Raw genomic sequence first — 22,080 nt, 5'->3', positions numbered from 1 at the left:
TCCTTTTTTCCCCTCATTTATTTATTCAACACATTTATATCACATGCCTATTTTGGGCCCTAGAGTTATGAGCAAGGCCCCTGTTTTCGTGAAGCTTACAAATAATTAAGAAATATTTGTAAGAGATATTTGTCCAAAGTGTTTAATAATTACTATCTATAATCATTCCAGTAGCTCTGCCAGATAAGGGTATAATTTGATTACTTGTCAATTGCAAGCCCTAAAAATTTCTTCATTGCCACTGAAATCTACATTCTAATAGATTAACATGTGCTACTATTAGAATTCCTCTAAGAAACCCTCTTTGTCCTCTTCCTAAGACACTGAAACTTCCTATAAATGCACTGTCTTAAAACTAAGCGTCCTCGGAACATTTTCCTATCAGTAAATCAGCTCAGCATGCACCTGGTTGGTACCTCCCATGGCCCTTCTCCAAGCCTTCTTTTCACCTGCTCCCAAGCTGGGCCTTCTTGCAAAACTTTTTTTATTACCTGCCTTTGGCCCAACTGTATGTGCTCTCGCTCACAGGCCCTCCCAGCGCTGTTGCTGCTTCTCCTTGTCATGAGACTTTTCTCTTTCTCTCACCCTGCAAATGTCAGCCTCTGTTTACCCCCTTGGGAGATACTATTTACCTTCTTCACTGCTTTACTCTTTCCTTTCACAAGTGAAATCAAAATCTTAAGAAAGTACACATTCTTTTGTAAAACCTGTCATTTTAAGAATAGCATAAATTGCAGTCAAATGAGCTGTAGAACAAAGGATAGATGAATGCTAACATAATGATATTTACATTATAAAATGACTCCTACGTTGGCCACTTGCTGGTGGAAACATTTGTTGTTCAGATTTTTTTGTGGTGTTTAATTCTATAGTTGAAAAACAGATTAGCAAAGAAGTATTACTTAGGGCTTTTGGTTTAGGCATGAAAATAGTCTACATGTATAAAATCAGGCATTACTGTGATATTTGTTAATAGTGGATTCGGCCTTTTCCTTTGTGATCTGATTGTAAGTAAATGTGTCATTTGTTCATTTGCTTAACAAATATTTATTGAGTTGCTTTTACATGAGAAGCACTGTACTTACCAATGAGGTCAATGAAGGATCTATTGGCTAAGATTTGTGGACTTCTCTTCCCCAATCTGCCAACAGTTAAAAGCAATAGAGTTTGGCTGTTTCTCATGTTGTTCATCACAGTGTTCATCTTTTAAAATATGTGGGCGATGAATATGCTACTATTCTTTTTTTACATGAATTTCATATTTCAAAAATACACTACATAATGAAAATTGAATTCCCAGTATAGTACATAAATCTCAATAAAGTATAATCAAGAAGATCTTTAAGTAATTTTGATAAAGGTGATTATGGACCATGATTATAGCCTAATAACTAGTGACATTGACTTAGTAGGAATCTTTTTTTCAGTGTTGTAGAGGAGAATTTGCTCCTCCTCTGTGTGTGTGTGTGTGGAATTGGGCTAGTTGGAGGCAGATTGATGAATGTCAAGGAGAATTACTTATTTTTAACTAAATCCAGTGAGATTTTAATTAGAGATTTTCTTTTGTTATGTGGCCTTTTAGGGGACTGTATAGAAGGGACTGTGTATTTTTAGGCACTGTATAGATTAAATGCTTGAACCTTGTGATAAAAAAAAAGATGAGTTCCAGTTCTGCTTTTGTTACAATGAGGAAGTGAGTTTGAGATGATGTAGGTAAAGCTTTTAACAGTTTCCAGTACATAGCAAGCGCTATTCAAATGTTCATTATTTGTTATAGTTGTTGTTTAACTAGTGTTTCTGCTCTTAGGTCATGTAGCCTTTGAGCTTTTTCTTTGTTGGGAAGAAATAAGAGATGAAAGTGACTCTTTAAATAAAAATTCTAGAAAGACTAGTAATTCAGTAACTCCTAGCCTTCGAAGAATATGGAAGTATATTCTAAATTGTCCTGAAGTAGGGGTAGTAATTAGCACCAAGTGTTTTTTTAAATGATTTATAAAATGAAGGTAAAACAAGGCCTAGCTGCATCTAAATATCGTAGAATATTATTTTCTATTACTGTTTCTTGAAAATAACACCACATTTAAAAATTTTATGAGAAAGTAAGACTCATTTTTGAAATGGTCAGGACAGTGAGCTTTTAGCTTGCTCCCAGTCCAGCCTAAAACCTCTATGTAGTTTGCTGTTCTGCTTTACAAACCAAATATTTTCAGATTATGTTATTTTGTATAAGCCCAGATAAAACTTATTTTGACTTTGAAGGCATGCTGAGGTCAGTAATGTTTAATCTAGTGCGTTGTTCAGTGGTGAAATGGAGTTGCAAATTGTTTCGACACTCCTTGAGATAATGTTAAATGAATTATTTAGTGTTAAGTAAAGAACCCTGCTAAATTATTTTCAACTATTCAAGGTTAATTAAGTATTTTAAGATTTACTTCTTTCAAAATGTTATATTTTCAGTCCATAGATGAACCTTTTGAGTTTTCAATCATAAGATATCTTCTTTTAATTAAAACAAAACCCTTGGAGTTGACTTTTTAAATGTATAATAGGAAGGTTAAATTTTTATATGAGTCCTTTATTTTAGAAAAAGTTAATTCAGTGTTTTCCTTTATATATTTAAAAGATTAAATACTTTGAGAATAAAAATGGCATGACACTCTCTGGATGATGGAACTGGCTTTTAGAACTGTTTCATTAGAAGTGAAGGTATACCACATGGGCCTCAATCAGGATGCAGTGGCTGCAAATAAATTCAAGTGTAAGATTATGACAAGAATCAGCTACCATTTTTGAAGAAGCACTTACCTAAACAAAACTGAAACCCCAAGGAATTTTCAAATTGTGAAATAATGGGAACAATCATTTAATATGGAAGGAAAGTACCAGTGCAGGCCTCCCAGCTTGCATATCTCATAAGATCAAACTGTGGAGTGAGATGATTGAAACACGGGAGATAATTCAGTGTCAGCATAACAGACTACCGTTAGAGGCCAAACCCCTGAGAGATGATTGCATTAGGGGATGTGGCTAAGGTTAGAACAAGAGAAAAACACTGCCACTTAGTTATGTATTTTTTTCTCCAGGAGTTACACATACTTAGTTCTAACACTTTGTAAACATTCCTATGTCTGTCTTCAGTCACTGTTTTCTCTCTAAAGGACTGCTTTTGGTTATAAGAGGTGAGGCAAAAGGACTGGGTGGAAACAACTCCTCCAAGTTGAGAACATGTCTCAAAGTGACTAAGAGATAAACCTTTAGAGAGAAAACAGTGACTGAAGACAGACATAGGAATGTTTACAAAGTGTTAGAACTAAGTATGTGTAACTCCTGGAGAAAAAAATACATAACTAAGTGGCAGTGTTTTTCTCTTGTTCTAACCTTAGCCACATCCCCTAATGCAATCATCTCTCAGGGGTTTGGCCTCTAACGGTAGTCTGTTATGCTGACACTGAATTATCTCCCGTGTTTCAATCATCTCACTCCACAGTTTGATCTTATGAGATATGCAAGCTGGGAGGCCTGCACTGGTACTTTCCTTCCATATTAAATGATTGTTCCCATTATTTCACAATTTGAAAATTCCTTGGGGTTTCAGTTTTGTTTAGGTAAGTGCTTCTTCAAAAATGGTAGCTGATTCTTGTCATAATCTTACACTTGAATTTATTTGCAGCCACTGCATCCTGATTGAGGCCCATGTGGTATACCTTCACTTCTAATGAAACAGTTCTAAAAGCCAGTTCCATCATCCAGAGAGTGTCATGCCATTTTTATTCTCAAAGTATTTAATCTTTTAAATATATAAAGGAAAACACTGAATTAACTTTTTCTAAAATAAAGGACTCATATAAAAATTTAACCTTCCTATTATACATTTAAAAAGTCAACTCCAAGGGTTTTGTTTTAATTAAAAGAAGATATCTTATGATTGAAAACTCAAAAGGTTCATCTATGGACTGAAAATATAACACAGTCCTGGTCCAGTTTACCCTCAAGTGCTCACCTTGGGGTTAATCTTTCCTTCATAGCGGCATGTAATCAGTTGTCATAATACCAAGCCTTTGTCCCTCTTTAGTACTGCAGTTAATTGGTTACAGACAAGCGTTTGTTTAATGTTTGTCTTCCACTAGAGCAAGTCTTTTTTTTTTTTTTAACGGTTGCGTTTCCAGCCTCTGACCCAGTACCTGACAGATAGTCACCCAGTAAACACTTGTTGGATGATTGCCAGCAAGAGGCTCCTTCTAAAATCTAATCATGGCACAGTTGCAGCCTGATGCAGATGTGGGAGAATGGTGGATACAGCTGGAGAGATAAGCAGGGACTAGATCCCAGAGGGACATGAAGTCATGTGAAGGAGCTTGTGCTTCATCCAAGAACATTTAAGAGGCCATCAAAGGACTGTAAGTCCAAGTCCATGTTTGGATGGACATCTCCCTTCTAGATGTCTAGCTAGTGCTTTCTTCATGGTTTATGGAAAGTATATTTGGCACATGAAAAGCAAAGTAACATTGTACATATGATTTATCGTTAGATATACAGTAAGTTGCTAGAGTACTTTCTTGCACTTTATAAAATAATCATTTTATGTATTTAAAGGATAGATAGGTTTTTATAAATGGAAGAATTAAAAGATTCATAGTTCAGTACAAAAATAAGTATACTGAATTTGGGGATCATGGTAAAAACAAAACCTACGGTAGTTATAGCTTTCAAATTAAAAAAGCAATTGGTAGATATCTTGTATCTTCTAAGTAATTTGGTGTTATATACCTAAAAACAGGTAAAAGTAAATAGATAAATTAACTTCGTCCAAGGAATTAAATAATGTTATAAAAACAGTACATTTTATACTGCAAGTTGTGCTTTTGAAGGAATTTTAAATGAAAATTATTTTCAGTTCCTATTCTATTGAACCAAAGAATTTAAAGTCCTGTTCAAATAAAGTAATGTATGATTTTGAACTATATTACTTTTAAATGACTAACATTTTTATGGGTTTCAAACTAACTTTCCAAGAAATGATATTTCTGTTTTAAGAAAGTGTACTTCCTTTCCTGATTATAAAAGTAATAGATGCTTATTGCAAAAAATTTTAAAAACATGTAGAAATCTTAAAATGCATTAACTCTGATCTCTTCCTTCCCATCTTTCATGTTAGTTCCACTTTCTTTTTCAAAAAACCACCTGCTGGGACCAGCCTTGTGGCCTAGTGTTAAGTTTGGTGTGCTCCACTTCGGCAGCCCAAGTTTGGTTCCCAGGTGCGGACCTACACCACTCATCGGCAGCCATGCTGTGGTGGCGACCCACATACAAAATAGAAGAAAATTAGCACAGATGTTTGCTCCAGGAGAATCTTCCTCAAGCAAAAAGAGGAAGATTGGTGGGGCTGGCCTGGTGGCACAGTGGTTAAGTTTGTGCTCCACATCAGCAGCCCCTGGTTTGCAGTTCAGATACTGAGCAGGGACCTACACACTACTCATCAAGCCATGCTGTGGTGGCATCCCACATACAAAATAGAGGAAGATTAGCACGGATATTAGCTCAGGGCCAATCTTCCTCACAAAAAAAAAAGGTAGGGGGGAGATTGGCAAGAGATGTTAGCTCAGGATGAATTTTCCTCAGCCGAAAAAACAAAAAAAAAAACCCATCTTCTTTTTTTGCATTTATTAAGCAGGCAATTTTCTAACATGGTTCTCAATTCCTTTGCTATGACCATTGCAACCTACCAGTTCCTTTTGGGTTAATTTTCTTTCTTACTAAAATAAGTCCTTGAGCAGCTCCCTCAGTGAGAATCTATGGATGATATATATACTTGATTTTTGTCCAAAAATACTTGTATTTTACTCTTACTTTTCAATTATAATTTAACTGGGCATAATTGGCACTTTAAATATATTATATTTTTGTATTCTGATATCTTGCTGACGAGAGCTCTAAAGACAATGATATCTTTTGTCTCTAAAAGTAGTCACCTCGGAAAGCTGCACTTTTCCCCCCTTAAAACATTTTTTAGATTTACTGTGCCGACATACCAAATGAATTAATCTAATTTTTAAAATAAAAATAAATGGTTGAGTCTGAGTCACTAAATACAGTAATATTTAGTCCAAAACAAAATGTCCTAAGATGGCTACTTGAAGATATATGTACTAGTCAAATATTTTGTTTTGTAATATGCTTTACATAGTATCATATTTTTTATGGCTTTTTTTCCCAAAAGTGTTATTTTCTTATATTTTAATTTAGAGTCCAGCAATAGTTCTAGACCAGTGCTGTCCAATAGAAGTTTCTGTGATGATGGAAATGTTCTGTATCTGTGCCATCCAATAAGGCAGCCACTGGGGCTAGCTCTGTGGCCGAGTGGTTAAGTTTGTGCACTCCACTTTGGTGGCCCAGGGTTCACCAGTTCAGATCCTGGGCGTGGACCTATGCACCACTCATCAGGCTGTGCTGTGGCGGCATCCCACATAGAAGAACTGGAATGACCTACAACTAGGATATACAACTGTGTACTGGGGCTTTAGGGAGAAAAAAAGAAGAAGAAGAAGATTAGCAACAGATGTTAAGCTCAGGGCCAATCTTCCTCAAAAAAGAAGAAAGAAAGAAAGAAAGAAAACACAGCCACTAGCCTCTAGACCCTGAGTGTCAATGTATTATCTTTGTTTACCTTTATCTCTTATCAAGTAAATAGAAGTTTGAATTAATAACTTGATTAGTATTAGTCCATGTAATTTAAGAGAATTCATTTTTACATGCAGATTTTGTTTCCCTGAAATTTAAAGCTGATTAGCTTCTTTGTTTTAGTAGTTAAGGTTTGACTATACAGTATTAGAAGTAAGTTATAGAATTATAACGAGAGAGTTCATTTGTTTAGCTTCTGATCTGGTTTCTACGCTATAATCATATATATTCAGTGTGTTTTCAAAGAATTATATTAAGGCTGTTATATCTTCTGAAGTTAATTTTTTATGTATTAAGTATTATTTCTTGAGTAAAAAGAATTACAAGAATAACTTCAAGTTTCACTCTAATAAACAAGTAAGTTTGTTACTAATGCTTCTGTTTTTCAGATTGCAAATCGAAGAATCTTCCAAACCTGTAAGGCTATCACAACAGCTGGACAAAGTTGTGACAACCAATTACAAACCTGTTGCTAATCATCAATACAATGTAAGTCTTCATGTCTGTCTTCATTCTGTTTTATCTTTATTCTTTTCTGGGTTGTAGACTCTTCACTTTTGAAAGGCCCTCAGCAGTCATGTATCTTGCTATCAGATGCTTGAGTTATACAGACTTTAAGGAACGTGACAATTTGTCGTGTCGAAAAGGTGCTCACTCTGTATCCTAGTTATACAATGAGAAGAAAGCACCCACTGTTCAAACTACTCTCAAGTTTTTCGAAGAAATAAAACACTTCCTTTTCCAGTGTTTCACATTGCAGTGTCCTTAATAAATATTAGTTGTACTATTTTTTTCATTTTTCTATACCTTTATAAACAGTTTTTAATGTTTTGACAAAAAATTTTAAAGGTCACAGAACAATGGTAATTTTCTCCATTGGTTGTTAAGAGTATAGTTTCAGCTTTTGTGGGGGTTTTTACGGTTTTGCACTACCATGTAAAGTGAAGACTGCCTGTATATGTTTTTTAAACTTTTTTTATTGAAGTATATTGTATATAATATATTTTATTATACAATATACAATACACACATATATTGTATACCTATTATGTATTCTTTGTGCCAAGGACTGAGTGCCTCATAAATAATGAGACACATTTAATCTTCATACTTACCCTGTGAAGTAACTACCACTGTTATCTTCGTTTTACAGGTGAAGTAACTAAGACACAGAGAGGTTAGTTTAGTCGAGGTCACACAGCCAGAAATTGACCAGTCTAGGTGTTGAACCCAAGCAGTCTGGTTTAGGAGCCATACTCTTAATTAACCACTCTGCTGTGTTGCTAGAGGTCATTAGCAGTGCTAAATGGGCTAAGGGTTTTGGGTCTTGAAGTACCTGTAATGTAAGGAGAAATGTGGTGATATTCTGAAAATAAAGCCTAAATTAAGCCAGGTAGCAATTAACAGTTGATATCTTGCACCCTACTTTGTTGCTTAAGATTCCTCTTGATACTGAGTTTAGAAAGAAATAAACCCTCTTTAAGACTGGCCTTAAGTTTCCAAACTCATTAGGAGACACAGAATAGGATCTGCCAAACCATTGCTTTATGATATTTGAGTTCCTTCTGGTTATTTTATATGAGAGGTAGCAAATGCAAATGCCTGCAGCAGGGCCAAGCAGGCATCTTCAGAGAGCAGAATGCTGAAATGTAAAGTTAAAATGGTAGGGACAGTGATGAGCTGGAGTACACATGCCCCTCCTAAAGACATTCAAATTTTAAAAATTGCTACACTGTGTGAATGAATTAAGTAAAGCAAGTCAAAGTTCCACTGTATCCCACCAGGCTTTCATTTTACAGCCTCTGGTTATGCTCTACAGGAAAAGTAAAGTAAGGAAGAGGACAGGCGAGATAATGGGAGAAAAAGTGTCAGATAATCCAAGAGAGAGATTTTTATGTTGTCTGTTGATTGAGACAAGATGAAAGTCTGCTTCTTTGTCCCCTTCTGTTCTCATCTTTTCTACCCTTAGATGGGAATACTTAAAACTTTCAGGAGCAAAATGGAAATAGAGGAGTAAAACAGTATAGGTCTTAAGTGACATTGTCTTTCTTCTTCATTAGTGTGCTTCTCCTGGCAATGCTTTCTTCTTCACTTATGGGCCAGGCTTCTGTACACAGTTTCCACTCTTGCATATTTTTTTTTTATCACAGTGAGGACATGAAAGGCTATAAGGAGATACAGCCTTTCTGGAGAGAAGTTTGGATTTGTGTCAAAAGTACTGTAAAAGGATGTATCCTTTGACCTAGCAGTCTTGTGTCTAAGAATTTATCATAGTAAGACAAGTGCTCAAAGATGTGTATATACACAGAGGTGTTTCCCTATTGTTTAGGATAGGAAAAGATTAGAAACACGTCCAAAAATAAAGATTAGTTAAATATATTAACACTTGTTATTTTTAAATGGTAGAAGCTAGAGTGATTTTATCCTAATTTTCTTCATTATAAAATCTTTTTGAATGGTTGGAATTGTCACAGTGAGCATGTATTGTCTGAATTGTTATAGTGAGCTGTAAGGCTTTTCTGAAGGGATGGGAAAGGGAAGAAACCTAGGGAAGAGTGTTAGTTCCTACCCATGGCAGTATCCTGAAACAGTTACCTGAGATTTCTCTTCTCTCAATAGCAATTTTTTAAACGCCTGCTTTGTGCTTGAGTTACCTACTCCTGGTGAACCAAATAGATAAAATTCCTGTCTTCAAGGAGCTATCACTTCCTTCAGTTCTCTGGTCATCCCTTTTCAGACCCAAGTTGAAATACAATCTGTATTTCCTTTGACGTAGTGAGTCCACATTTCTATACTGTAATCTTTTTTTTCTAAATTCCACCACAAGGATCATTCTTGTTATATTGCTGTAGACCATCATTTCTGAGGCAAAAGGAAAATCTCTCTTAGGTTGATCAAAACTGACACTTTGCTAGTATCAAAGCCCTGACCCCTGCCTAGTTCATAGTCTTAGTGACATTGGCACTATAATCTACCTGGCTGGTATAGAAGATAGATTCCAAATATTCCATATTTTTAGGATGTTTTTATATCGTTTTCTTTTTACTACTAAAATAAGTACGAACACATTGTATTCTGAACTCCTTGTTAGGGTATAAAGCTATAACATCCACTTTAAAGAATTTTTTTTTTTTTTTTTTGCTTTTTCTCCCCAAATCCCCCCAGTACATAGTTAGTTATATATTTTAGTTGTGGGTCCTTCTGGTTGTCTCATGTGGGACGCTGCCTCATCAAGGCCTGATGAGTGGTGCCTTGTCTGCAGCCAGGATCCAAACCATCGAAACCCTGGGCTGCCAAAGCAGAGTGCACCAACTTAACCACTTGGCCATGGGGCTGGCCCCTTAAAGACTCTTCTTAACATTAAGTGACGTTTCCGTTCATGGTATCAATTTGTTAAGGTTGTTGTAGTGTGACTGAGTCATTATACTAATGTGATTATAGTGATGAGTCACATATCTTCAGTTTAAGATTTTGTTTACAAAAACAAAGATTGACTATAATCTGCCAAATTGCATTATTTCAATGTTTAGTGGTTCTTTTCCATGAGAGTATATCAGAATGGATAGAGGACCCATTCCATAGCTTTTAAAACTATATTCACTATTGTAGCATAATACCAACTATAGGAAGAGTATAACATTTTTGTTATTGTTATCAGAAGGGGACACCGATTCTTAAAAGATTGAGAAACATCACCATAGTTAAACAAGAATGACTTAGAGGTTATGTAATAAAGACACTCAATAAAAAATTTTAAACTCAGTATAATGTTGAAGTGTTTTCACAGTTTTGCCAGGTGGAACTTTATGAACATGAAGCGCAGTATTTCATTTTTACAGTTGAGGTTCTTGAATGCATTTTCAAGATAAAAATAAGGAAAAAATTTTGTGCAAAAAATGAAAGAGGTGGTCAAAATGGCATATGTATTTGTAAAACTATGTCCCTACATTTGATCAGAAAGAAACCAGCTTGCATTTACCCCTAGAAACTTTATTACCCACCTGTGGCACATAGATAAGTTTGCTTATGTATATAATCATCTCCACAGATTTGAACCCACTTTGTACATGGCACTATTTTAAGCATTAAATTCAAATTTATCTCTTTAGTTCACAAACTATCTGGGATATAATACCTACTGTACTTGCCATTCAGAAGGCATTTATTGGGCCCAAAAGAATGATATGATTAGCATTATTAAATTCTAATTTATCTCTTTAGTTCACAAACTATCTGGGATATAATACGTACCATACTTGCCATTCAGAAGGCATTTATTGGGCCCAAAACAATGATATGATTAGCATTATCTCTTAGAATACTCCTTCCTTGAAAGCTTGGCCCTGAAAGTTCTCCCCTTGATAGGATATGACTGTCAGGTTTCTCTCTTAGTTAAGGCCTTTGTCTGCCTTATATCTTCATTAAGTTTTTGAAACTTGAACCAGTTCATGTAGGTCAACATTTTTTAAAGTAAGTTATTTGAAACACTAATTTTGTGAGAGTTTCCTTGAAAAAAAGAGCTGTGTAAAAAGGACTCTCTGTTGAAAGAAGTTGTAGATTCTAATTATATCCCCTTCTTCAAAATTGACACTGCATTTAATAAATTAAATTTGGGAACCTTTAGGAGTTTGTTTAATCCTGCATTTTGCAAACATCTGAACATCGTATTCCCGTTCCCCCATCTTTTGAAGGAGTGAAGACAAACTTTGGGAAATAATGGGTTGTTAAAGGAGCATTTACAAGAGGGGCCCACTGAGTGAAGGTGGAAAATATTGGAACTTGTATTTGTCTTGTTTTTCACCTAATAAAGGAAAGAAATTGAGCTTTAGAAATATTTATTATGTGGATGCAATCCCTGTGCTAGTCAGTCATTTTTTAACAGAAGAGTAGAAATTGTACCCCACACAGGGGTTGACAGTGGTGCTTTCAGCACCTCACATTTTCAGTTTTTTAGGTTTGGCGCTAAATTCAGGGATTTACAGATTATAGTATCCATTATTGACTAAACTCAATCTCAAAAAATGAACAAATGGCTTAAAAAGATTCCTGCAAAGAAACTGTACATTTAAGGTAATACTGATAAAGTAAACTATTGAGAACAAGAAAGTGGAAAAACAGACACTGCTTTTGCTTCTAAAATGATCTCTTCATCAGTCACTTATTCGGTAGAAACAATATTAATGTGATCAATCTAACAAGAAATTGGCCCTCCCAAAAAGGAAATTATCAATATCATTTTAAATATGGCTAGTCATCCCCGTCTTTGATGATGATTCAGTAAAGTATCTGTCATGAAAACAAAAACAGCTCCAGATGTTTCAAGCAGAAAGGGATTTAACATAGGGAATTGCTTACAAATGGTTTACGAATGAAAAATGGAAGGGCTGGAGGTGCAAAAGGGAGAAGGGGGTTGGTTACCAGAGATCAGGAAGCTGCGCCCACAAGCACAAAAAAAGAAAAAATCCCCCTTCTTTCTGCTTTCATTCTCCCATTGGCAGAACCCCAGCTGGAAACCAGCTGGTGAGGGAATCTTGAAAGTATAGCTTGCAGGCCCCCTGCTGCCACCCCCTCCAAGGCCTGGAGCTGAAGGCTTGTCATCAATAACTGACATGGCGATCCTTGACCTTTGTGTGTGTTGTACCTTAAGTTATATTGGCTATTGCTGCTTTAATGCTATCACAGTTTGCAATTCATTTAAAAGCTAAGCATTCAGAAGGTGAAGACAGATCACAGTATTGTGAGACTAAAACATAGAATTGTTTTATAATTTTGACAAATTAAATGAAAACTTACTATTAAAACGTTTTATTTTTTTCATTTCTTTAAATTCTTTTGTGTATGCTTTATAATATCCATGCATATTAATCTAGTAGTACGTTTTCACAGTTTACAAATAGATATACATACAGCTCATGCTTTAAATTTTTTGTTGACCGAGGTGTATAATCAAAATATAGATTCAGCTGATATGGAGGATTCCTTCCAGCTCTCTCCATCTCTGATTCCAAGTAAGGGTGCTTCTGTGTGTGTGTTTTGGTTGACTTTACGGATGTCATCATCTAGCCTGTGTACATCTCACAGCATTCTTGTATACTCCACAGTCTAATAACCTTTCTCGTAAGGATTCCCTTTTCTCATAAGGAGTCATGTCCTCTGTTGTCTGCATAGTGGTTCTCAAGGCTGGCTGTACAGGAGAATCACCTGGGAAGCTTTTAAAGAGGAAAAATATCTCTAGAGATTGATTTAATTGACACAGTGTGGATCCAACTCTCTTAAATTTTTCAAGTTACCTGGCTAATTCTAGCATACAGTTCCTGATACAGAGAGACAGGCACTTTTTGTACTTCTGTCTGCCATCTCCCGCTGGGGGTGGGAGCAAAAATGATACCTGAGAGGAGACCAGGAAGTCTCTTTCCACCAAACCCAAGGTTTTTAAAAAGAATTCACATCTTCTTGTCTTTGTCATCATCCCCTCCACCCCTGAGCTTGGAAAAAAGATTTCTCCCTCCCTTCTTTTCCTCTAAAGGGCTCTTGGTCAGAAAGAGGGAGAGAAATAGAAAAACTTAACTAGAAAATTACTGTTGGAGGGAATAGAATTATTACATAAAATCTTGAGGTAAACTCCCAGGAACTAGAGAGAAATTTCATTTTTATGCATATTCTGTTTCCTTCAGTGTGGCAACCAGCTGTGTTAGTCTTCAGAACTAAAGTTGTTGGAAGTGTTTTTTTGTTTTTTGTTGTTTTTATATATGTAAATGTGGAATTTTGCTGATTAAAAAAAATAGATGCCTGCAGGACTATATCATAGAGGCTTCTCAGCAATATTGCCTAGTGTAGCACATAGTGTAAGTATACTACATGCTTTGTCCATTTGGATTTGCACACCAAGGACTGACTGACTGGAAAGAATTAATTTCCTCCCGAGAGATAATGATAAGGCAGAAATAGAAGCATTGGGAGTGGGGAGGACCTTTCCTAAGGATTTAAAATGCAAACCATGGTATTCAAGGCTGTCATGCTGACTTCAAAAGTTAAAATAAAAGCCTCGACAAAGACTGCCTTGACAAAGCAATCAAAGTATTTCGGCAAACAACAATCTAGAAATTTACAGACATCTGTATTGTAATATTTTAATTGGCAGTGGGTGGCATTTATAATTTTAGTCAGTGATTAAGGTTTCAGTAATGATGGTTGAAAGTCTCTATACTACATCCACAATGGATTTTCTACATTTGGTTGCATTTTAGTCTTGAATAATTTGTTTCCTATTGTGGAAGTGAAATTAATTGTGTATGATGGATTTGTTAGGTTGTGAAAATTTGTAACTGGAAACTAAATTTTAAGTTCTTTCTGAATGGACATTTATTTCTAGGCAGCTGGCTTTCAGTGATATGTGGTCATTGGGGGCAGAATTAAGATTGGTAATCAAAATTCACATAATATAAAAGCTATTTCTAATCCAGTAACTATCCTACTAATAGTTCGTGGTGGTTGCTAACAAGTTAGGTATCTGACTACGTTGAGTATCATTTTCTTACAATGCCAGTGCGTCAGTGCAAAACAAAATGCCCAAAGGGAAAAGAGCTAAAAAGAGAAGAAATAACACTGTCTCAGAACTGTACTCTCCTAAATAGACTAGTTCATGTTATTTGTAGTTTATTTGTAGTACAAAGTTGTAAATACAATATTAAGATTACCATTTCTACACTGCTTAGTTTAGAAAAGTTACCTCAGGGACTTTAGTTTTGTCCTAAAATTAGTTATTAATAACTTAATGACCATGGAAATCATTTAAATCCCTTTTGTAATTACACATACATTGGAACTACCTAATACCAAGAGAGCAGAATTTGGATTCTACGCCTGTCTTGGACATTATCAAAAAATATTCAACTAATGCCATAGTACAAAAATTCTGTTTTAAAACCATCTTTGCTATAGGTTATCCTGTAGTATAGGCCCTAAGGGCGTTGACGACATGTTGCACTTTACTTTTTATTTTTGAATAGGTGTAGGATTAAATTTCTAGTGCTTAAATTTCTCTTATGAGGAATAGTTTCCATTTTTGTCATTGCTGTTATTTTATTTTATATACATGGGTTTTCACATTGCACTTTTAAGTGTGTTTATTTCACTAGTCAAAAGGAAAGTTAGGCTACACTGCCCCTGGGTACTGAGCTAGCGATAGACACAATTAATACAGAAAGATAAGCATACTTTTCTAGTCTGTTTTCCCCTTTATTTAAAGTAGGAAAACACCAACGTTAGATGCAGTATTTTTTGAAATTGAAGCATGTAAATCAAGATTTAAAAAAAAAAAGAGTAAGGTAGAATTTGGTACTTTTCTCACTGCTCATTAACATTACTAATCATAACTTAATCTGACCTTTAATCTTACCCTTTCAGTACTGATTTTAAAGTTCCTTTCTAACCTCTTCTAAATTCTTGCCTTTGAGTTGGGCCCTCTGGTCTGACATATGGCTCTGGGGTTGGGACAACTTGGTAAGAAACACGCAAAAAGTTTTTCTCTCCATTGCCGTCTAGCATGTGTGGCCTCTCTGCAGTGGGCCATCTTGCTTTACCTACAGGTTTCTTTTTTTTTTTTTTTTTAATATTTTTATTGAGTTCATAATAGTTTACATCAATATGAGATTTCAGTTGTAAATTATTTCTTGACTGTCACCACATAAGTGCTCCCCTTCACCCTTTATGGCCCCCCTACCCCCCTTCCCCTGGTAACCAGTGAACTGTTTTCTGTGTCTCAGTCCTTGTTTATATTCCACATGTGAGTGAAATCATCTGGTGTTTGTCTTTCTCAGACTGGCTTATTTCGCTTAGCATAATTCCCTCTAGGTCCTTCCATGTTATTGCAAATGAGATGAATTTGTCTTTTTTTTCTGGCTGAGTAGTATTCCATTGTACGTTACACCACATCTTCTTTATCCAGTCATCTTTCGATGGGTACTTGGGTTGCTTCCATGTCTTGGCTATTGTGAATAGTGCTGCAATGAACATAGGGGTGCATATGTTACTTTGGATTGTTGATTTCAAATTGTTTGGGTAGGGGCAGGCCTGGTGGCACAATGGTTAAGTGCGCACATTCCGCTTCGGCAGCCTGGGGTTTGCTGGTTCAGATCCTGGGTGCAGACATGGCACTGCTTGGCAAGCCATGCTGTGGCAGGCATCCCACATATAAAGTAGAGAAAGATGGGCACGGATGTTAGCTCAGGGCCAATCTTCCTCAGCGAAAAGAGGATGATTGGCAGCAGATGTTAGCTCAGGGCTAATCTTCCTCAAAAAAACCCAAAACCAAAAAAAAATTGTTTTGGTAGATATCCAGAAGTGGGTCATATGGTAGTTCTATTTTTAGTTTTTTGAGGACTCTCTATACGGTTTTCCATAGTGGTTGCACCAGTTTGCATTCCCACTAGCAGTGTGTGAGGGTTCCCTTCTCTCCACACCCTCTCGAACATTTGATATTTTTAGTCTTAGTGATTATAGCCATTTTAACAGGCGTAAGGTGGTGTCTTAGTGTAGTTTTGGTTTGCATTTCCCTAATGATTAGTAATGTTGAACATCTTTTCATGTGTTTATTGGCTATCTGTATATCTTCTTTGGAAAAATGTTCATCTCCTCTGCCCACTTTTTGATTAGGTTGTTTGCTTTCTTATTGTTCATTTGTGTGAGTTCCTTATATATTATGGAGATTAACCCCTTGTCAGATATATGATTTGCAAATATTTTCTCCCAATTGGTGGGTTGTCTCTTTGTTTTGATTCTAGTTTCTTTTGCATTGCAGAAGCTCTTTAGTCTGATGAATTCCCACTTGTTTATTTTTTCTATTGTTTCCCTTGTCTGAGAGGACAAGGTATTTGAAAAGATCCTTTTTAGTTCAGTGTCAAAGAGTGTACTACCAATATTATCTTCCAGGAGTTTTATAGTTTCTGGACGTATCTTCAAGTCTTTGATCCATTTTGAGTGTATTTTTGTGTATGGTGTGAGATAGTGGTCTACCTTCATTCTTTTTTGCATGTGGCTGTCCAGTTTTCCCAACACCATTTATTTAAGAGACTATCTTTTCTCAATTATATGTTCTTGGCATCTTTGTTGAAGATTATCTGTCCGTAGATGTGTGGTTTTATTTCTGGGCTTTCAGTTCTGTTCCATTGATCTGTGTGCCTGTTTTTGTACTAGTACCATGGTGTTTTGGTCACTATGGCTTTGTAGTACATTTTGAAGTCAGGAATTGTGATGCCTTCAGCTTTGTTCTTTTTTCTCAGGATTGCCTTAGCAATTCGGGGTCTTTGATTGCCCCATATGGATTTTAGTATTCTTTGCTCTATTTCCATGAAGAATGTCGTTGGGATTCTGATAGGGATTGCATTGAATCTATAGATTGCTTTGGGTAGTATGGACATTTTAACCATGTTTATTTTTCCAATCCGTAAGCAAGGAATCTCTTTCCATCTCTTTAAGTCATTATCAATTTCTGTTAGTAATATCTTACAGTTTTCATTGTATGAGTCCTTCACCTCCTTGGTTAAGTTTATTCCTAGGTACTTTATTTTTTTAGTTGCAATTGCAAATAGAATTGTATTCTTGAGTTCTCTTTCTGTAAGTTCATTATTGGAGTATAGAAAAGCAACTGATTTTTGTAAGTTGACTTTATACCCTTACCTGTAGGTTTCTTTATTTGAAAACATTCTTCCTCTTAATCTTCCTAGCTTCTCCACTCATTTTACCCAACAGAGAGATTCGTAAGGGTGGAAGCTGAAAATACCTTCACTTCTCCTCTTTCCTATTTCCTGAATTTAATTTTTTCCATTTTCTTTCAGCATAATTTAAAGCTGGGTAGGGAAGGCAGACAGAATATCGTGTAACTGTGGCTCCATACAGAGAATACAAAGGCTTTTGTTTTTTGTTAGTGGTGTCAAGTCAATTCCAACGCCTAGCAACCCTGCACACAGCAGAACAGAGCCCTGCCCGATCTTTTTTGCACCATCCTCTCACCTTCCAAGACTGTATCAGACAATGCTCCACTGCTATTACAGGGTTTTCATGCCAGTTTTTTCGGAAGTGGGTGGCCAGGTCCTTCTTACTAGTCTGTCATAGTCTGGAAGCTCTGCTGAAACCTGTCCACCATGGGTGACCCTGCTGGTATTTGGAATACCGGTGGCATCACTTTCAGCATCCCAGCAACATGCAGCCACTGCAGTATGACAACCTGACAGATGGGTGGGTGTGGTTCCCTGACTGAGAAACCAGCCCTGGGCCTCGGCGCTCACTGAATCTTAACCAGAAGGGTTGGCTGGTGGTTAAGCCAGGGCTGGCTACAAAAGCCTAGCACTGGTCTTTTGCTAGGGCCCCACTTCCTTTGTATTGTTCTTTCTGAGGACCAGTGGCCTTTGGCTAAATGAAATCCCACATCCACTCAAGCCTGTGGGAAGGGAATAGGCTTTCTCCACCCCTCCTTTGTCTGATTCTGTCTCCCTCTCTTTTCTAGATCCCAGGTTAGGTTTTTCTTATCCCACACTTGACCATAGTAAAGAGTTATAACAGCGTCATTCCCTGGTCCACACTTTTTCCTACTTTGTTAACAGTCCACTTTCTGGACTGTCCATCACAATACAAAATGTTAACCTGTTCAAACTCAGTTCAACAGTGGGAGGGGATTTCAGGATGGAAACTAAGTATAATTGTAAACAGGGAAAATATATTTTAGTCATTGGTCAGCAAAGCTAGCTTAAAATATTAATCCCTTAAGGCATTCCATGATATCATTCTTCTTTTTAATCCAAAGACCGTCTTGCCTGGATTTGTGTGTTTTTCCTGGTCTATCATGCTTGCTTTCTCCATCATACAGCCATTCTCTTAGTTCTAGTCTTCTTTTGACCCTAGAGAAAGAAAATTCTTTCGTGAGTGGACCTCAGGTTCCTGTTTTTGAGTTTTTGCTATCTCTTACAGCCTCCTTTCTTGCTGAATTGGGGCAGACTCTGTACTTCTGCCTTTGTCCTTACGTTCATTTTTTCTTCTCTTTTTCCATCTTCCCCACATTGGGAAGACTTGGATTTCTCCATGGTCCTAGGTTTTTCTGATCGCTCCCCTCTACAGTCTTGCTTCTAGCTCTTCTGGTCTCTCTGCTCTTTTCTAGTGAATCCTTTTTAGCTACCCATAGTTGTGTTCTTTCATGCTCTTCCTACCCAGAAAATCTTGAGACAGCTGAATTTCATTCCTTCCCAGCAATATGGTCTGTGTCATGCATTTGCATTTTTTTCAGCATCATGATCTTGTCCTGGGTAGCTCTGTACTCTACTATTACTACATTTAAAATGCTCAAGGCCCTCTAGATACTCTTAATACATGAGCCCTAAGAAAGGGATACCTTTTGCGAGAAACTATCTTATTTGCCCGATATCTTAGTGCAATGCCAACCATATGATGAAGGGATTTTTTTTAATTGAATAAATTTGAAATATGTCATTCTGTAAATTTGAGGTGTACAATATGTTACTTTGATAGATTTATATATTATAATGTGATTTTCATTGTAGCAGTATTTATCACATTACATAATTATAGTGCAATAGTGTAGTCTATATTCATTATACTGTTCATTAGATCTCTTTAGCTTATTTGCTGCTTGTTGCAAGTTTCCCCTCATACATCATCAATCTCATTCCCCCATCCCCTGAGATGAAGGGATTTAGTGTTTTACTCCCTGAGGTGTACATATCAAAAAAATTAAGATGATTGTTGGTTCTTTCTCCTTGTCTAGCTCCTAATTTCGTTTAATTGAAAGACAGAGACTCATTGTTGTCAGTTACCTGTTGCCACTAATTTGAAAGCCTCTGATTACATATAAGATATATTTTTACTCTTAACATCAGTGGAAACTAAATTTTATCTTTCTGATAACAAATCTCTAGTGTTAAAATACAGGGAGTAAGCCTAACTATGTGAAGCTGAAATTTATGCAATAATTTAGTTGTAAGTTTTGGAATACATTTTATTATTTTTGAAGCGAGTCCCTAGTCCATTGATGCCCAAGAGACTGTTCTCTGGCAGTTTTCACCCAGCCTGCTGATGCTTTGTTTACCAGGTGGGCTGCTGCAGTTTACATATATTTCCTCCAGCAAGTTCCTGATGTTTTATCAAAATAAAGTGTTTCTTAAAAAATCAAAAGCTTAATCAACTGAAATGAAAGAATATGAGTTGCATGTTTTCGATAAAGAGGTAATTTTTTACAAATGAACACGTCCCTGGAGATGGTAACACTGGGAGAGAGTTTGTACATTCCCTTAGTGCCATGGTTTACTTCATTTTATAGGAGAAGAAAAGTTCAAGAAGGTCACGCAGAGTTGGGAGGAGAAAAGGCCACCCGTCACTGCCCATGTTCATTCATTTTTACCAAAGCTTCCCAAACTTTCAGTTCCTAGAGAACCTGTTCTGTGATCTGCCAGTCTCTCAGCCCTCTGCCTGCCCCTCAAAACCCCAATTTTGAAAGATGTTACCTACCAAACTGTATCTGTTAGATAAACTTACTATATTTTGGAGAATTGAAAACAGAAGAACTGCAAGTTAGACTTTCCAATCAGTCAAGCTAACCGGTAGCCACACTGATTTGATATAATTTTGGCAGAGAAAGCCTTTTTTGGGGGAAATGGGCACATTACATAAAGCTTTAGGAAATACTGAGAATGGTTTACAGATTGGCATTGATACCTTCTTAGAGCCTTAAAGATCTGAGGAGCTCTGGGAGCAATGAGGACCCTAGGTTCTGGACCACTGCTTTTTAACCTGCTGCCTTGCTTAAAATCTAATGGTTATTTGGATATCTAAAAAGAGAATGCCTGTGTTTCAGAGTGAGCGTGTTAAATTGATGCCTTTATTTCTTTTGCTTTTTGCACATAGATTGAATATGAAAGGAAAAAGAAAGAAGATGGAAAACGAGCTCGAGCTGATAAACAACACGTTTTAGACATGCTGTTTTCGGCTTTTGAGAAACATCAATATTATAATCTTAAGGACTTAGTGGACATCACAAAACAGCCTGTGGTATGTATATGCTCTCATTGACCCTTTAAATATTTCCTTCTTCCGGCATTACTGAAGAGAAGTGTATCATACACAGTCAGCATTGCTTTACGATGGGGATACATTCTGAGAAATGCATTGTTAGGCAATTTCGTTGTTGTTCAAACATCATAGAGTGTACTTACCTAGATGGTATAGGCTACTAGACATGTAGGCTGTGTGGTACTAATCTTATGGGACCACATCATATATGTGGTCCGTTGTTGACCAAAACATCATTATGCGCACGTAACTATATGAATAAGTTCACATGTACCTATACTAATGTCAGGTTTTATTTCAACACTCAGAAAAGATGTCTTAATGAAGTTTTTTGTCTTTTTGTAACATCAACTTCATTATTTTAGATTTCAAATACATTTAGTATTAATAGTTCCATATGAAAAAAAGATGAATTTATCTTCCACTTGACTAATCCTTGACATTAAGCCTGAAGTCTTTGTTTATATCATTTCTAGTCTTTCGTTTCCCTAGCTCCCTCTAAAAAAGCTCAACTCCATTGTTTTTTTTTTTTTTTAAATGTGCCTCATAGAAGAATCCCATTCTTTTAAGAGTCATCCTGGTCTGTCCTGGTAAGAGAGTTTATCCCTGTCTTGTGGGCTATTCTCTAACTGATTTGTTTTTAATCAGAATCTACCCTAGCCCTCATATTACGTCCTTTTAAACTTGAGCTGTGCTGCCTCACAGTGCTTGTTGAGATTGTAGTTGGGTTGGCCTATACTTCATTTTTTAAGGAAAAATTTAATAAATTGATGTTTTAGAAAGTTTGTTCTATAATTACTCATTTTTTATCATTTCTCCAGACTTTTGTGCCTATTTGCTAATAATTTATATTTCTAATCCATTTCAAATGCTGATAGCAAGTAAGAGGTCCAACTCCTTTCTCCAGCCTGTAAGTCACATTTCCTTCCATGTAACTTTCTCACACCTAATGTTAGCAAAGTATCAAATTGATTTATAACTGTATTTACTTACAGATTTTAAAAACTTAAATGAGGGCCTGGCCATGTGGCCTAGTGGTTAAGTTCGGCACTCTCCGCTTCAGCGGCCCAGGTTTGGTTCCTGGGTGCAGACTTACACCTCTCATCAGTGGCCATGCTGTGGTGGCGACCCACATACAAAATACAGGAAGACTGGCACAGATGTTAGCTCGGGGCAAATCTTCCTCAGCCCCAAAAAAAAGAAAAAAAAATTAAAGGGGAACCCTTTTATTTTCTGTCCTTTTATCTAGTTTTCTTTATCATTTTGTTCACTTTGCTGGTATACTCAGGAATATGTTAATTCTAATGGCTCCATTTGCTTGCTTCA

The 22,080-nt window shown here is 36.4% G+C and overlaps 1 protein-coding gene across 1 annotated transcript in view; it reads left to right on the top strand.

The window, feature by feature from the left end:
* GTF2F2 (general transcription factor IIF subunit 2) overlaps nt 1-22,080 on the top strand; it is a 149,707-nt gene that overhangs the window by 115,145 nt on the left and 12,482 nt on the right. The window contains exons 6-7 of the mRNA XM_014838875.3: nt 7,068-7,167; nt 20,590-20,733. Coding sequence (XP_014694361.1) covers nt 7,068-7,167; nt 20,590-20,733 — 244 coding nt within the window. The remainder of the gene's footprint in view (nt 1-7,067; nt 7,168-20,589; nt 20,734-22,080) is intronic.

Source organism: Equus asinus, chromosome 11 (assembly GCF_041296235.1).
Source record: "Equus asinus isolate D_3611 breed Donkey chromosome 11, EquAss-T2T_v2, whole genome shotgun sequence".
Taxonomy (NCBI): Eukaryota; Metazoa; Chordata; class Mammalia; order Perissodactyla; family Equidae; genus Equus; species Equus asinus.
The sequence above is the reverse complement of the archived record's forward strand: the minus strand, read 5'-3'. Positions and strand labels throughout refer to the sequence as shown.